This window comes from Clarias gariepinus, chromosome 11 (genome assembly GCF_024256425.1).
Source record: "Clarias gariepinus isolate MV-2021 ecotype Netherlands chromosome 11, CGAR_prim_01v2, whole genome shotgun sequence".
Lineage (NCBI taxonomy): Eukaryota > Metazoa > Chordata > Actinopteri > Siluriformes > Clariidae > Clarias > Clarias gariepinus.
Genome location: NC_071110.1, coordinates 16,996,267 through 17,014,324, shown reverse-complemented (window position 1 = coordinate 17,014,324; position 18,058 = coordinate 16,996,267). Strand labels below are relative to the sequence as shown.

Here is an 18,058-nt window from a genome sequence, read left to right as displayed (position 1 = left end):
CCTGATACAGAGTTTCACCTGAAACTGCTGATGAACTGAACCCAAACACAGCATACAGGTATACACAAACAGACCTGACAAAACCCTGAACCCTCACTCATTACGAGTGTTTAATGTGTACAAACAAAGAGTTAAGAGCTTAATGCAAGAACTAATACTGCACGCCACCTCTATGAACCCAGAGAGACACACGCAGACAGGAAACCACAACATCGGAGGAGAAAATAACTATGTTCAGCTTAGAAAGACTGTGAAGAGATAAGCAATAAAAAAAATAACCTACCGTTAAAACAGTCAGGTCTGAAATAATCCTCTCCCATACAACATCTCCAAGAACGTTAACAAGATCTCTTCAGAAGCTTGTCAGAGTGTGAAAGCGTCAAACTTTTACTCACTCCACCTCCCGCTCCAAATGATCTTTCCCTCCTTCTTTGCTTTGCCCTCCCCTCAACTTTAAACGCTTGCTCTCTCTCTCTCTCTTTCTCTCTCTCTCTCTCTAAATCTTTCTATCCTGTTTGTGCCTTTGTTCATATCTGTCGCAAATGATAATTATATTTTACTCTTCGTTCCTATCTATTATTTTTTCAGTGATTGCAGTTATTTATTTTACCTAACGCTCCTTTTTCTAATCTTCATGTCTTCCAACTACATGTTCAGCCTATCGCCAGTTGGTACGTCTCCTAGTCTACACACCTAAACCGCAGTGAGTGTGCACTGCACGTGTTTCCTGTTAAATGTGATCACCCTTCGTTTTCCAGTGTTGCTCCACTACACTTCCACAAAACAGGACCCATTACAGGGAATTGCTGACCACAAAACTCAGGATCAAACCGGATCTCTGACATCAGTTTGCTATAATGCCACAAGCATTGACATGTTTAATCACTTTAATCCCTAAAGGTGTGTGTGTGTATGTGTGTGTGAGTGAGAGACAGAAAGGGGTTAGTTCAGCTTCCTGTTAAAGGACATCAAATATTTCAGCATGGTTAGTCCCTTTGTACTCTAAATGACAGGATCCCACGTAAAATCACTAAAGAAAGGAAAAGGAGAGAAGGCTGAAACACAGGAAGCTCAGGGTCAGACCCCCTCTTTCACCACATGTTCCTCCCTTCCCAAAGAGAAGCCCTTCTTCCTGTGAATCGACAGGATGTGAGCATTGAATGGGTCATCTATATTTATGAATTTAAAGTTGACAAAAAAAATAAAAATAAATAAATATTAAGTCAGTTAGCAGACAATTACTAAACATGCTAAAAGTGTATGCGTGATTCAGAATAAGTAATCTGCATTCATATGTATGTTGATCAACTTTTATTTGTCTAAATTTTCTGATTAAATTAATCTTACATACATACTAGGGCTGCACGATTCTTGACAAAATGTGAAACACAGTTTTCCCCCATGGGAACTGAAATCATGATTCTCTCACACGATTTTCTCTCTTCCAACAAAAACGTTGATTGTACTTAGGAAAAAAATTTTTTTGTCTGCACAGGACTTTCAAATCGCTTGTATTAAAATGTCTAAAAAAAAGTCACCTGTCTCTATTTTTAATTTTAAAAAATGTAAATAAACTCCTTTCATGGCATGAAAATAACAGCATACAGTACTACCCCATTTTCTGATTACTGGTTAGTGGTGTCTTGTGTTACACTGTTTGAGTGCAACCAGTGGCCTTGACTGATATAGCAATCCAGGATCGTTGTCAAGTAAATAAGTGAACTCGTGAATGCTGCGTGATCTGAATGCAGGGAAATACACGCAGGTGAATCGGCGTCATTCAAAAATAAGATTGCATGTATGCACGAATCAAGATTGTGTTTTTTTTTCCCGAATAATCGTGCAGCTCTACTAAACACACAATTATTATACTATATGTAATACAGTACAGTTTGTTTATATATATATATATATATATATATATATATATATATATATAAAAACAAACTGTACTGTATTACATATATTATATATTTATATATAAACAAACATCAAGCCCAGTATTGTGTGGGTTCCCTGTGTGTTGCTAAGCCACCTCCGGCCCCTCCGGGGTGTGGGTAAGTGGCAGATCCTTTAGGGCTGTAGGTTGAGGGGAGGGGCCTCCATGGATCAGACCTATTTGTCCGCTGCTTATTCAGATTGGGAACCAGGAAACTGGAAGCTGGATCAACTGTATTACACTTTAAGCATGCTAAACCCTATACATGGCAGACTGTGATACATTGGGTGTTAGTGGCAAAACCTGCAATCAATGGGTTATCAAAAGTCTTGGAACTAAAGTAAATGATGTTCAACGATAGAAGTCTTGCAAACACAGAGTGTAAAACAATGCCACTGTAAGAGCAGCAAAAGAAGCAGAATGTAGGAGCAGTATAAAAAATAACATGTGAAGACCATAACATTTGTTTTATGAGACCTCTGCGATATCGGAACAAAACCGTGGGTTTTGCATTGCAGATTAATTAACATTCACATATCCTACAACTAAATCTTTCAACAGTAAAATCCTTCAAACTGTAGCGTTTCATCAGCACCCTTAATTAAAGCATTCAGCAGAATTTCTCTATCCAAGCACATGTAGGACTGAAACAACAGCCAGTATACCAAATTACTGTACCCGGTCAACTTCAAATTTGAGCAATGAATACCTTTATCCAGGTGATTTTTGTGTTGTCGAAATATATGTGCTATTGTTCAGGACTCTGGGATGTGAGAGATTATTTTCGCAGAGTATGATTGAGCAATGGCGAGTTGAATTACTTATAGAAGCCTCCATGCATGAGTCAGAATAACCAAGAAAAAGAAGTTTCAAATGACATTACTGCTGTAATTGCTTTGCTTCCTTTACTGGAAGCACATAAATGTTACTAGTGCAGCTGACCAATCTGTACGGCATTATGATGACAAACTACTGTATGTGTCCAAACCAACCTGACCTCTGCTACACTTGGAACATCCAAATAACAAATATTTATCACTGATATAAACTACTGATTTAAAAAAGCTAACCTAGAAAACGAACCTACGTAACCATGCGTGACAGCTTGATTAGCTGTAGGAATGAAGCAAAAATATGATTCCTGGTAGATGTGATATCCTGAAAAGCCTGGCGTGTATGATTAAAGAGATTGTTCACACCAAACGCATTTCCCTAAACTGCACTATCATGCAAATTACCTTCAAAGAGCCAGTTTGAGCTTGTCTACATTAAAGGACCTTCCTGTGTATTTCTCAAGAATATCATCACAATCTTTTGGAAGCTCGTAACAGCACAGCTGCCATGAATGTGACCTTATGCCCTCACTAACAGCCTAACAAAGAAAAACGGGTGCTAGGTGGACCATGAATCGTATGGATGCATTCCTGCCCTGTGAATCGTGCAGAATGACAAAAAGAATGGTCTTTGTTCTTCTTTCAAATGTACAGCAACAAGCTTTTATGTCACAGTATACAGCACTGATAGAGTGTCAAGAGAACATGCATATGTAAGCAAGTGGTTACGCATGAACAACACACCTGTAACAAGATATATACACACAAAAACACAGACGTGATACCTGCGCAACTTGTTCTACCTCAGATTACGAAATGCAGCACAGACTGAGACAATGGCATACTTGCAATTATAAATCTGTCCTCTTTTGAGCCAACACTAAGGAGCTGCCCCTCTAATTTAATAGTTACTATACCTCTAACACTTATCAGTCTCCTCTTTTTGTGCCTAATCAGTTTGTTTCAATCTAAGGAAAGAAGACAAGGCTGCCAGTGGAATCCTGTTCTGACCAGTTGAGTGTGTGCTGTGTGTGTATACACAGGCCGGGGGTTGGTGAGGTGTAAAAATAAGAGTGACTGGAGCTCGTAGGACAGAAAGGCTGAGTCGGCACACTCACGGATTAGGAGTCAGATCGGGTGTGGGAGACCACGGGGGACTGGAATGTCAGTGAGAGCGTGTAACATGACTGTTTACGCACCAGTAATCCTGCACTGTCTATATCTCTGTTTCTCACTTTCTTTAATGTAAAGCGATGTTTGCAATAGGAGAGAAGGTAATTTAGAAAAGAGTCAGAGATCATTCATAGGTCATGAAAAAACATGTTTTAACACCTTTTTTTTGTTTGCAATAAATTAAAATACATAAAACATCTTTTAGACACATTTACGGTCGTGCTCTCTTTTATTGATATTAAAATTCCAGAAGTCAAACCCTGCAATCCCTTTCTTGTTAAAGGTGGCGTCAAGATGTCAAACACAGCTTAGTACAATCATTCTGCAGCATAAAGTATCACTGCTTTGTTTGCTTTGGCCTTTTGCTTTTGTTCTTTGTTTTCTTTTTCAGAGCACTGAACAGTTTTTTTTCCGAATGCATAAAATTAGGCTTCCATAATTTGGTGTACGTCTTCGCTGGAGGCATCAAGTGTTTTCAATGCAGCTGCAAACCACTTCACAATCAGCAGAGGGCTCTAAAAATGACAAACTACTCCTCTACTATATCCAGGTGTTTCCTTTTCTAAACTCACTGGGTTGTAGGAGGGAAAATACAAATGTTCCATTTGGTAATATTGCTTCCTGCCTAATGTTTTAGTAAATAAACAAAAATATCTTAAAGATACATTGCTTTCTAATTAGAGTGACTTTGTACTGATTAAAAAGATTATTTAAAAAAGCATGCCATGATCAAACTGTAAGACCACTCACCTTTAGATGGAAAAGCAGATAACTTGCTATTATTAGATATAGCGGTCACAAAATCTGTTATTATAACCAACTGTGAGGGGCCACTGCAGCAGGAACTGAGAAACAGCTTAGGTGCTGTTGTAAATATGGCCAGACTGCATAACATATCCATTTTGTAATCAGTAGAACTAGAATCTACAAGTATTACAAAACATTTTGTAAAAGAAGGACAGAGGATATGCAAGTGCAACAAAGATCCTTGCGACACGCGACCGATGATAAAAGACTATTCTGAAGAACACATGAGAAATTTGCATGCACCACATGAGCAGTTACAGCTTCTAGAGTAAAAAGCAAAAGCAGAACTGAGTAGTTCGTTGTCATGGTTAGATTATGTGTATCCCATGCTCCTGTTAATAACCAGTGACACCTACCAATAAAATGTTTCTAGGGAAATCCAGTCTATGACACCGCTTAACACTAATTAACCCACAGTCAGTATTTACTATGCTTTATGAAACCAAGTGCATTCAAGTTATTTAACAGGTAGCACACATTTGCTAATGTAATTTATTTTTATTTAAAAGCACTGCTGCAGGAGAACCGTACCTCTATGAATTCATGCCTGAGATTAATAGTATGGAGCCAGTCCACCAGGTGTGGGTAGGTGTTGAGGGCTGGCGATCGCTCATGTACTGGAACCCTCTGCTTACACTGCAGCTGCTTGCTGATGTACTTCACCAATTTCACCTAAAGGGGGCAAACACACATGCACACGCGCACACACACAAACACGCACACATGCACGCACACACACACCACAAAGAACTTACAGAGGAACCAAAACTAAACATCTCTCCCTCGCTCTCCTTCTCTCTATCTCTCTCCATGCATATAGTTACTTTTCTTGTCAGTTCATTGACTACATCATGCACCATCTTCCTATATGTGGCAAGATGGAAACTTACCCAGAAATACAGCACCCGAAAAGCATCACATGAGGCAATATTATTGGTTAAATTTTACTTTACTGCACAACATGGTGACTGAGTCTCAGTTAAGGCCTTCTAATAAGAACAGAGAGATGGAAACTGAAAAACTGCAGGCATGATATTCAACTGTGAATATGACTGGACATGTAGTCAGGGCACACAAAATAACTCCAATATGTCATGTTGAATCTGAATATAATTCAACCATGTGAAAATAAAGGACGACACAAAAATTGGTCCTACATTTCTGCCTTGACAAACAACTGTGATTATTCTTGGACACCATGTGATCATGAAGCCCTGATTAATTTAAAGGGTATGGACTAAATGTTTGGACATCAAACAGCCAGCGGTAACCTGAAGCCTAAGTGGAATAACGTCATAATGTCAGGAGATCGCAAGATCTGAGGATAACATGAACATGTGGGGTGTGGAGCGCATGTCTGCAAGAGCATAATCGACCCTGCTGTCTAAGTGAAAGGATGCCATTGAGTTTGAAAATGTGTGGTGGTTTCACGTGTTTCAAAGTAAGCACGTTATCCCTTCTCCAACTAGACTGCGACAGGGAATCGGCAATAATACATGTGGTAAGAGAATGTTTGACAATAAATAAATTAATTATGAAAAATGTAATGGCTAAACAGCAAAAGTATATTTCATCATAAAATGCTCAAGACAAAAGGTCATGTTTAAAAAAAGCAAAGAAACATGATATTTTACTGCAATCTTTCTGGGAACCATTTCGATGTGCATTGTAACACATGACACACACACAGCGCTGAGACCCAGAGCTGAGGAAATCCCCATAAATGACGTCAGTGTGATAAGGTGGGTGAAAGCTGCTGCTGCTCTTGCCATTTCTGTGTGTGCATGTGTGTGTGACAGAGAGAAGTAAGAGCAAAAACGCTATACATGTGGTTAGTTGCAAGTGTGAAAATGAGTTGATGCATAAGGTTTGCTTAAACGAACAAGAAGTTTAGCCTAAAGAATCTTGGTGTTCACAGTGCATGGTTAATGACTTTATCAAAGTCCTCAGCACAATCTGTACTGTTCGTTTTAACGTAATTAAATATTGACTTTATGTTTACTCAAACACTTTTTCTGTTAAAAAACTGTGCTTTCAACTTATAGCATACACGCCTGGAAAATACAAAAATCTAAATGGGAAATATATAGAAAATCTAAGATAATAGTATAACATTATATCACAATACACTTTTCAATAATTTTTTTTTTGTGTCAAGCTGCTTTGCGACAATGTCAATTGTTAAAAGCGCTATACAAATAAAATCGAATTATTACCTCTATTGAAATTTTTTTTTTCGTTTTTTTTAATATATACACCATTCCTACAAAAATCTGATTCAGACAAGCAGATAAAGGTTTATGCTTATGCTAAAAGTTTCTAAAAGGTTTTATAAATAAATTATTCTTTTTGTAGACAGTAATTAAAAGTAGACATTTGCATGCAACACTACTTGTCTTGTTGCTAGTTACCAAAACCTAGTTTTTGATGGACATCATGTCTTCAAACATAGTCTCCACCCCTAATAAACATTAGCAGTTAAAATCTGCCCTTCATGAGGCACACCCACTAAACAGTGGTGCTTCTTGAATACATTAGGACACAACGGCAAACATGCCTATAATAATCTGAAAGAACCGTGACTAATTATGGAAAAGAAATTAGTATAAAAATAAATAAAAAAAGAGTGTCCCCCCAGGCTGTCTATCAGTAGTGGCCAGGACAACCTGTTATGGCTCCATCTGTTTTCCCCCCTGATTTAAAAGCCCTCGTTACAGTATGCATGGCTGGCTATAAATAGCTACAGGTTATTATAGTAAGCAAGTCTGACCTGTCTTTTCTGTACCCATGACAAACAAGCAGGGCAGGAAGACAGCGCCATCCATCTCTGCACACAGCTGCCAGATGAACCACAGGCCGGAAAGCATAGACTTACACACAGAGAGACATATGATAGTACTGCATCAGGCGACTTTAAAGTTCCCTATTAGCAATTATGCTAGCTCTGGGTACTGCAAAGTCTGTTTAAACAGCAACATTGTTGTGAGACTCGCGATCCATGCTTTCTGTTGGTAAAAACACTTGGTTATGGAGGACTCATATGATTTGGCACACTGAGGTCACATCTTGATACAAAACTTTTTTAAATAATTTTTACCTTTCTGACCACCCCTAATAAAAGCTAATGGAGAAATGCGTCAAATTTCTTGCAAAAACAAAACTTTATTAGTTGTATTTTTTGCTTATAACTAATATTTGCCATCAAACACACTGTCCCTTTAACACACGGTTTGATCTAGTCACTGTTAGAACAGTGCAATTTAATCATTTATGCAATTTAACCGATCTGTTTAAGTAAATCCTAGGTTTAGGAAATACTACACAATGTTTGGTGACTTGTTTGCCTGTGAATTCAGAATTAAGTTTAGTATTAAAGTGTTCAAACAATGTATTCTGTACTGACAGCTCAACTGTCTACTGTACAGAGTGCAGATGAGTAATGAATAGCATTAAAGTTTCAGCAGGTGAAGAGCAGTAGTAGGAGGCACACTGGCTGCTTGTGAGGATGCTCTGGGTTGATTTGATGCACTGCTCGGCCATGAGCGAACCTCACACACACGCTGGGGTGTTAGTTTGCAACAGGCACAGCCTGGCACAATGTGCAGGGTTGCTGGTGTATTCAATGACAATCTTCCTTCTCATCTGCCTTCTCTGTTACACCTCTCTAGGGGAAGAGAGCAGGAAGGGGTATTCATACACACCTGCTTAACTTAAGAGTCTGATTGACAATAGACTGTCTCAACCTCACTGAGCCAACAGAACGCAGCCAACCATTCCCTGCTGGAACCGTAGCCTTATGCAAGAGCACAAAAGAACTTGGCCACTTAATCACGAAGAGGCTCGAGAAACACAACTCACATAAAGTCTGTGTGTAAATAGAGCATAGCAAGTGTTGGCATTAAGTTAATGCCTTTTAATTGACCTTGTGAGCTAATTTGGAAAGGTCTCTAGCGCAAGAGCATTGAATTGATATGCAGCTTGAATTGATATTGTAACTTCAACTCTTCATTTAGTTAAATGCCCATGTCTTGATGGGAAACAGAACAGCAAAGGCCAGGAGTGCACTATCATGTCATGATATGTTGCTGATTCACACAATGATTTAAACGCCTGAGCGAAACGTCACAGTTGTAATAGGTAATGAGAGTAATTGTAGACAGCGCTGGTTCATGTTACTACAAGTCAGACTAAGCAAGCTGCACAGATACCAACTCCCATTGGTTTATAATCGTACTTGGATAACATCATGGAAACATCAGTGGTATGTTGTGTACCTTTTAATTAGCCTTAATTAATGTGTGAAGTTATTGCGTGTGTGAGGTGTGGAAAGGAGACTTGTAGTTTAGTTTGGCATACCAAAGATTCTTACTTCCTTTCTTTAAAAAAAAAACGATTTCATCATTTTCTAATGCAGCTGCATGACAATACATTTCTGCCAAGCCTACTGTTTCAGTTCTACTTGACCACCGTTCATGTCTCCACTATGGAAAATGATCTGTGGAAAAGGCAGACAAAAATAAGGCAAGATGAGTGACAAAGGCAACGAAAGAAACACGAAAGGGGGGAAAAAAGACAGAGAAAGAGCTGAATATAAACCACATGGGGATTTCCTGAAACTAACAGTTGATCTAGAGGCCCTGAACTCTTCCACCTGATTGGCCTTCAGAGACCTTTCTAACTAAAACTTACTGTAAATGTGTCTCGAATACCACTTTGCATTTAAAAAAAAAATCATCCTACATACTGTACTACATGCCCAATCTTCTTATCAACATAATTATTTACTTTAATGTTATCACCATTGCAGCCAAACATTCACAGGAGACATTGGAATCCAAAGAGCTATAATGCATGGGATCCACAATAAACATTTTTCAAGGGTTTATCATCACGACTGCTTTTTTGCTGCCATGTCTCTCTAAAATACGGGTTTCTTCTTGAACCATGGCCTTTAAATAGTTTTACACCTACACATCAAAAGGGTTTTGCCCAAGTAATAGAGACAGTTACAGGTAAACAGGATTTACAAGGTAATCAGCTGTAGACTAGGAAACACATTTCCTCTTAAAGTTACAAAGACTAATTTTAACATCTTTTTCATTTGCACATTGGGCTCTGTGCAGTACTGTAGAGAAAGCACAAACAAACTCTTCCTAGGTTCACAGATTACAAGAATACATATACTTATACTACCGTTCAAAAGTTTTCTACATTGGAAAGAAAGCTGAAAGCGTCCAAAAAATGCATTAATCTCCTTTGAACAGTTAATGGTGAGACGTGTCTGCTACTTATGCTCTGTAAAGACTTCATAATGCCTCTAATCTAAGGTGCTGTTAATTGGTCATTTTTCAGGCTGATAACTTTAAATGAACTTCTCGTCTGCGGCAAAGGTAGGTTTTGGTCTCGTCCTCCTGGGATGGCCTTCATGAGAGCCAGTTTCATTCTGGTGCTTGACGGATTTTACAAATGCACTTGACAATACTGTTCTTGCAAGAACTATTACAGACAGGCTGACCTCTGTGTCTTAAAATAACTAATAACTGTTGTTTTTGTTGTTACATAATTACCTAATTCCATATATGTTCTTTTATAGTTTTGAAATCCCCAGTATTGTTGTAGAATGTAAAAAATAAATCACTAAACAAAAACAAAAGAAATTTGCAAGTGACCCCCAACCTTTGAATGGTAGTGTAAATATATGATATCAGCCGATCTGTATGAACTTGTAAACCTTTAAGGGCTTAAACGAGGCCAAGGATTGTGTGATCATTGAATTACTGCAGAAAAATGCAGTCCTGATCCTTGTTTATCCTTGTTAATTATACAGTTAGTTTGTCTAAAGATTCTTAGTAAAGAATTTTTTTTTAGCTTGCACGCTGCACCATGTTTCAAGATGTCTCATACCATTAAACATGTACAGTATAGCTAGAGATAAGCTGACAATCAAAACAAATATGACGTGCTTGACTTATTTTTGTGACAGTTTACTACTGTACAGTAGCAGGACGTGAACAACTGGTCCATGTGCATCTTATTGTACACGTTTATCAAGATATTAACATGTCATTAATAAAAAATAAATAGGATCTACATATATTGAAAAAACAAGACCCCCAAGAAAAACTAGAAAGCGAAGACAAATCAATCTTAATCAGTAAAACATATAGGCATGAGTTTAAAAAGAAAAAACAGAAAACAATTTAAGATTAAGCCGAACTTTGTCACACTTGCGTCTGACCTACATTAAGTCTGGCAACGCAAGCCAGACAATACAGACTTCAGCTAATCACATTTGTGGGCTGTCTGACATGTCAACCGTCAGCCTTTTTTAAATATAGTAACGATGACATCATTTGATGAAGTCGATGCATGAAGAGAGAGTGATAATACCAGAGATATAGCGATATGGAACTTTTTGGCAGCCAGCTTTGTTTTTTTTTTTACAAATGTCTAACAGGGATGCTCTACAGAAAACAAAGAAAATAAACAGGTTACCTTGCTACATTCTTTCATTTATTCATTTCCGGCATTCGCTGTTGGGGGTCACAGTAAACCTCTCTATATAATCTGTAATGCATTAATGTAATGTTTAGCATCCATGAGGATTTTTAAGTTTTATAATGTTAGATGCTAACAGGTATATAAGTTTATTTGTTTGCTAGTGAATAGGCCTTGATACTCTGCTTTCTACGGATGTAAAATTTACATAGACATTCTAAAAACGTGAAAAAAAAAATTTTAATTCTCAACACATCTACTGTAGGAGTCAAGTTCAAATGCTGATGACGGCCTAGTTACCTGGATTCTGTGTTTGGACTAGAGCTGGAATTAAACTCTGCAGATTGGTAAACCCCAAGGAATAACTCACTTCAAAATACATGAAACTGTACTAAAAAGGTCAAACTGGTGAAATAAGTGTAAAATAGTTTATGGCTTTGTTTCTTAAACCCTTAACTGAGTCCTTATGGTGCATAAAAAGCATGAGAATCATGACCACATGTTATGGTTCTCAAAACCTTATCTGGGGGAATTTTATTTTAAAAGCCTATTTTATCTATTTTTGTTGTACCCTAACCGGTATTTAAGTTTAAATTGTTTCCACCGAACAAGATCCATACAAACACCCCTAACATGCCAAACCTTTAGTCATTACATATACAATATACATATTGTAAAACAATCTGGAACACAAATGTGTTCTAAACCTTACATATAGCTTAACACCAGTTAATAGTCAACAAAAGGGAAAGTTTAACTGACATGAAATTTAGCTTTACTTTCAGAAAACATGCTTGACAAGACGTAGCAGAATGTCAGAATTTTTTTTTTATAAAGTGCAGCCCATAAAATATAGCCTGCACAAAATGACATACATCAAGTAGAAGTGTGTACACACAGAACCAGGCAACAGTTTGGACAAACCTTCTTATTCAATGTTTTTCTCTTTATTTTTATTGTTTTCAACATTGCATAGAAGGACTGAAGTCAATGATGACAGAACAAATATGGAATTATGTAGGCTATAGAAATGTGTTAAATAATTAGGAATATATTTTATATTTTTTATTCTTCAGAGTAGCTACATTTTGCATTAATACAACTATTAGCTCTGTACCCACCCTTCCTCTGCAGAAAACATCTGATGCTCAGATACAAGAACATTAAGAAGGCAAGAAATGTCACAAACTAACCCTTGACAAGGCACACCTAAAAACCAGTCCAACTGACTACCTTCTGAATCTGATGATAGAATGTCATGAGTGTGCCAAGTTGTCATCAAAGTTAAAATGTACCTCCTTTGGGCAACCTAAAACATAAAACATATTCTGGATTGTTTAACACTTTTGTTTAATGTGTGTTTGGATTTCTTGACATACATTGTTGTACAATGTGTAATGTACAGACAAAGTTGTGTCCAAACTTTAGACTGATAGTGTGTATATGAACAGATATTTAAAAGTAAGTACCCCCTCCTTTAATTCCACGTTTTTTGTGTAAAAAAAAAGCAAGAAAAATCACCTGATTGTAGCAATACAACCTTAGACAAACAATAATATAAAACTTTACTTTTTTCCCCAGTGCAATTATTTATTTAACAAGAATGAAGCCAAAACTAAAAACATGTGGGCATTACTAAATACCCCCACAATTTTAATAACTGTAGATCTACCTTGAGCAGCAACAGCTTGAAGTAATCGTTTTCTAAATAACTTTATTAGTGTCTCACATCGTTTCGGTCCAGTCTTCTTCTCAAGTTTTTGGCCATTTGCTTATGCATAGCTCTGTTAAGGTCCCACCACAACATTTCAATTGGATTGAGGTCTGGACCCTTAAAATAAACCAGCATAAATGTGCTATCACAATTATGACTTAAGCAATTTCCATGCTCAGTGAGGCCTGTAGGGTCTGACATAAAGCTCTTGTTTTTTGGGTTTTTTTTTTTTTTTGCATTTCTCTGAGCATTACACGGTCAGATCTTGGGGATCTTGTATACCGATGAACTCCAATTTGTTCGGAAATGGTTTTATAACCCTTTACCAATTGACTTTTGCTCCTTTTTCCACTTAGCATTGTGTTAACACACGTCTGAATGCTCCTGACTAACAAACAACTTCTTTCATAGAGATCTGCACACCTGCTGATGACAATTAATCAAGAGATGATGATTAGCAGCACCTGGCTACAGCTTACTCTTTTAAATTCTGTGGAAGCAGTAAGGGGGATCTTAGTATTACCTGAATATTTTTATATCATTTTTGCTACATTTTCATTAAATAATTAATTGGACAGTGAAAATATGTTATATGTTCCTGTTAGTCTAAAGTAGTATTTGCCTAATAGTTAGACCTTATCCGATCAGAAAAATAAACACATATAACTAAAAGAGGGGAACTAAGATTTACACATGAACATTATTAAGCTTATAAGAGAGTGGTCAATCTCTGAACTTATTAATCTTAGACATACTGTTGGTAAATCACTCCTTTTTCTGCATGTAGCAGCTAGCTCAGAAATGTAAAGGAAGTGCCAAATAAGAACACTGACACAGTCCGAGACTGGCTTTTGCTAACCATGCTCATTTCTCTTCTAATTACATCCAGATCCAGAAAACCAAACAATTTGACTGTATATAAAGTTAAGAGAGTTGAAAAACATTGGTATTATGATTATTCAGCCAATGTCTGTCTTTTACTCGGATTAAAAATTATATTTTTGATTGAATGAGCTTCATTGACCTGAGAGAGCGAGAGAAAGAAAAGAAGCAGCAACATGATGCACTCCTCCACTTAAAAAACAAACAAACAAACAAAAAATCCACTTCATAATACATGAAAATATAAGAACCCCCACAGGCACTCGGATGGAATGGTACAGATGTAGTTATGTAGAATCTGAAAGGAGCTACAGTGAAAGTAAAAACTCAGCACATGAATCACAACAGGAACATTTATAATATTTCTCTCCTAAAAATATCCCCCAAGCACATGAATGTGATTCTATTTAGTTCCAGTAACCAGAAGATCATGAACGACATTGGGCAGTTCTAATGTCCTTTTTCCCTCTCTGGGGAAAACAGTCATGTAAACAACGTGTGTATGTGTAAATGTGCTGTTTAGGACCACACTGTATTGAAAACCTACAGCTTCAGGTAGCCTTCACATGGTGTCACAATCTACCTGTGTCGCATTAGAAATAGTACTCAGTCTCACCTGACACCAGCTTCTCTTGTTTAAAAAGGTAATTAAGAAGAGATCCTGAGTTGCACCATATAGTACACCGAAACTCGTTAACAGAAATAAGTTTTGCATATTAGTAGGAGAATAATTTACATGAACAAAACATTTTTATTACCGTTTTATTACGGTATTCGGTTTTTACAACTTGTTGAAGTCTTCTAGCTGTAATTTGTTTCCTTTAAAAACGCACATAAAACATGAAGAATAATATATAGGTAGATAAAACAGGCTGAACACCTTTTCCTTCTTTTGGTTTTACAAATAAGAGTTAATTAAAAAGAGGAAAGCCAAACCTAGACTGGGTCAGGTAGCAGAAGCCTTTTATTCAAATGAATTACACCATCTCAGATGGCATAAAAAAGTATAGCTAATAAAATCTCTCTAACAAATCACTAGTCCTGCTGTGTCCTAATGCAGCCTAGCATACTGAAGAGGGCATGAAAATTGCTCTCCAGAAGACCAGTTGGAGCTAGGTGATATGAAGACTTAGGTGTGCATAAGTGTATATTTAGTCTATCATTAATAATACTGATAAATTTCACCCAGTTCAGTCTTTAATTAGAAAGGGTAGGAGTTGTCACTCAGTTTGGAAGCTTGTGCAGAATTATAAAAAAATGAAACTCAATTGCAGCTACAGACAATTAAAAGTTACAGACATTATTTATTGTTTAATAATTATGGTTGGGGTTTTTATGTTAAAAACTGTTTTATATGTTAATGATGTAATTTTGGGTGAAGCAGAAATAAAACAGAATATTTTAACATTCAATTATGTGGCTTACATATGGATCTGGAATCTGACTAGTGCAGAATATAAACTGATATATATCAGTTGATCAAAATATATTTGGTTTATTTTTGTATTTAAAAAAATCTGTCTAGTGTGGCTTCAGAAACCAAAGAACGTCAAGTTCATCTCTCTCGATCTCATAAACAATTCAATAATTTTCTATACATCAATGAAAAAAAACGATCTGCCGCAATCTTAGCACAGCATCCATTACCTATCTGTGAAATATAATATAACAAGAACAGCCACTACAGCAAGACCAGAGTCCTACAGCCAAAGCACATTCGTCTATCACATGTCTAAAATACATATACATACCTTCATCATACATATACTGTACTCACTTAATTGTTATATAAAATTGTATTTGTATTCTCATCATCTTATTTATTACTTCTTTTGTCTATTTTTGTCTCTGTGTTACATAGACATGCAAGAAATAAATACACAACTAGTTTTAGGGTAAAATGTATGCACAGCATGTGTCGGCATAATCATGACTACAACTTGCTCCCTTGTTTTCAGATTTGAATATAGCCATATTTAAGCATGTATATAAGTGAAAACACAAATAAAAATGGAGAATAGCTAGGAGTACTAAAATACCCCAGTTTAATACAGTTCAGGTGAGGGAGGGGGGGACACATCAACAAAGTGATGACCGGATCCATGTGAAAGAAGTCTTCATGCTGTTTTAAGATCTGTTGATAACAAACCTCTGATTCTATACCTAGGGGAGTTGCTTACAGCTTAAAGCTGCTATTGGAAAGTTACCAAGTTATTAAAAATGTATTATGGCCAAATCGTACTTGCTGAAAATATAAATTTTGCTGCACACACTCCACCATATTTACTTATTTTATAGAATATTTACTTATTTTATGTCTGTGTACACCTGTTGCACCTGTTAGAGTTACATTGTTGCATTAGTTTGTATTGTATTGAGGGTCTTCACAGGACTTGTTCAAACATTTAATACAACTCAAGTCTTTCTCACACACACACACACACACACACACACATACACACACACTAAAACTTTGCTCACCAAAGTGTAAAGCTGAGTAAGACAGTAAGATGCGAAGCTGATACATGATGTGTTTACAACTGTTTATGAGCAGTGGTGTGTGAGTGTGTGTGAGTGTGTGTGCGCGCGCGCGCTCACCTCCAGGGTGCGGATCTCGTGCTGGGTCAGGTCGTTGGACGCGGCGCACTTGGTCCGGAGTCCCTGTAAGTTGGAGATGGTGATGTCGATGATGTTCTGGAGGAGCTGGCACTGCTGAAGGGCGGATGTGTCGGAGCTGTTCCTCTCCACCTGTTCATCCCGAGTGCCCACCATGTTCCCTTCTTCACCATCCATTCCTCAGCATTGGCACTTAGTCTCTGGAAGGCTGCTGCCGCACCGCTGACTCTAATGTTACCGCGGACACATGTTTAAAAGCCCTGGAGCGCTAACACGGGGCAACAGCCTCCAGCTAAACCACCCTCAGCATTAAACAGTCGGCTTGTGGGCTCAGTTAACGGCCATTAGACTCACACAAACCGAGCCGCTCTCATAAGCCCTACTGACAGTTTGTTCACTCTTCGGCTTTGCTCAGCGTCTGAGTTTTTTTTCTTCTTCTTCTTCTTCTTTCCTCTCTTGTCAGACATTGGTAGCATCAGTGTGGCGCGGTGCATTGTGGGAAATGAAGTTCTTCTCACAGATAAGCTGTAATCTAATACACATGTGGAGGAGTTTATATTTAAAGTGTTTATATATAAAAATATATAGATATATAGATATATCTCAAACGTTTAATGATTTTAGTTTTGATGATTCCTGACTACAGCCAATGAATATACACATTTTTTTTCCCTTTGTCAAGTCAAGTCAAGTAGGCTTTTATTGCCATTCCAATCATATACAGCATAGTACACGAGGCAACCAAACAACGTTCCTCCAGGACCAAGGTGCTACATACGACATCAATTTACAACATAAATTAACAAAAAAAGAACTAGCTAACTTACTAAGAAATCTAATTAGCTGGCTAGCTAAGACAAACCAGATTAACATAATAAATTAACAGAAGTCCTATACATAAAAAGGCAACATAAAGTGCACGTGCAAATGTGCAAACAAGAGTGACAACACAACACAACAACATAATACGTTTTCAACACTCTGTGATAATAATTTGAGGTAACAGAGATAGAAAATACAAATTAAAAAAGCTGATTCAGATTGGTATGTACAATTGTTAAATGGTTGTTGGTCAGTGAGTTTGTGCATGTGTATTTATCAGTTCAGTCCCAATGTTATTAAGGTGAGGGATTGTGTGTGTCTGTGTGTGTGTTTATTAGTCCAGTCCCTTGGTGTTGAGGAGACAGATTGCTTGTGGGTCAAAACTGTTACATAGTCTGGATGTGAGTACCCGAATGCTTCGGTACCTTTTTCCAGATGGCAGGAGGGTGAAGAGTGAGTGTGAGGGGTGTGTGTGGTCAGCCACAATGCTGGTGGCTTTGTGGATGGAGCCTGTTGTGTAGATGTCTTCGATAAAGGGAAGAGAGACCCCGATGATCTTCTTTGTGTGCTCTTTCCTCCCACAATTCAATAACATGGAGATTAGCCTAAGTGACGTTTCCATGTGAACTACCACAGTTGTAAAAAGGGAATAAATACAGTAGGAATCACCACTGGACTCCGCAATCCCAAGCTGTACTACAGAGGTTCCAAAATGGATGGATGCATCTAGACAACATACCGTCAGTGTCATTACTCTTCAGTCATATACAGTAG

General features: G+C 37.5%; 1 protein-coding gene across 5 annotated transcripts in view; it reads right to left on the bottom strand.

Moving 5' to 3' along the window:
• The window catches only part of ksr1b (kinase suppressor of ras 1b), a 42,824-nt gene extending 25,958 nt beyond the window's left edge, over positions 1-16,866 (bottom strand). For 3 of the 5 annotated variants that reach the window (XM_053506951.1, XM_053506953.1, XM_053506952.1), the window contains exons 1-2: positions 16,445-16,866; positions 5,284-5,424 (exon numbers count right to left, since the gene is read on the bottom strand). In XM_053506951.1, the coding sequence (XP_053362926.1) occupies positions 5,284-5,424; positions 16,445-16,639 (336 nt within the window). In that variant the 5' untranslated portion in view covers positions 16,640-16,866. Of the gene's footprint in view, positions 1-283; positions 794-4,695; positions 4,833-5,283; positions 5,425-16,444 lie in introns of those variants that run through there. The other 2 variants (XM_053506955.1, XM_053506954.1) reach the window with 2 other exon arrangements.
• Between the last annotated feature and the right edge of the window lie 1,192 nt (positions 16,867-18,058).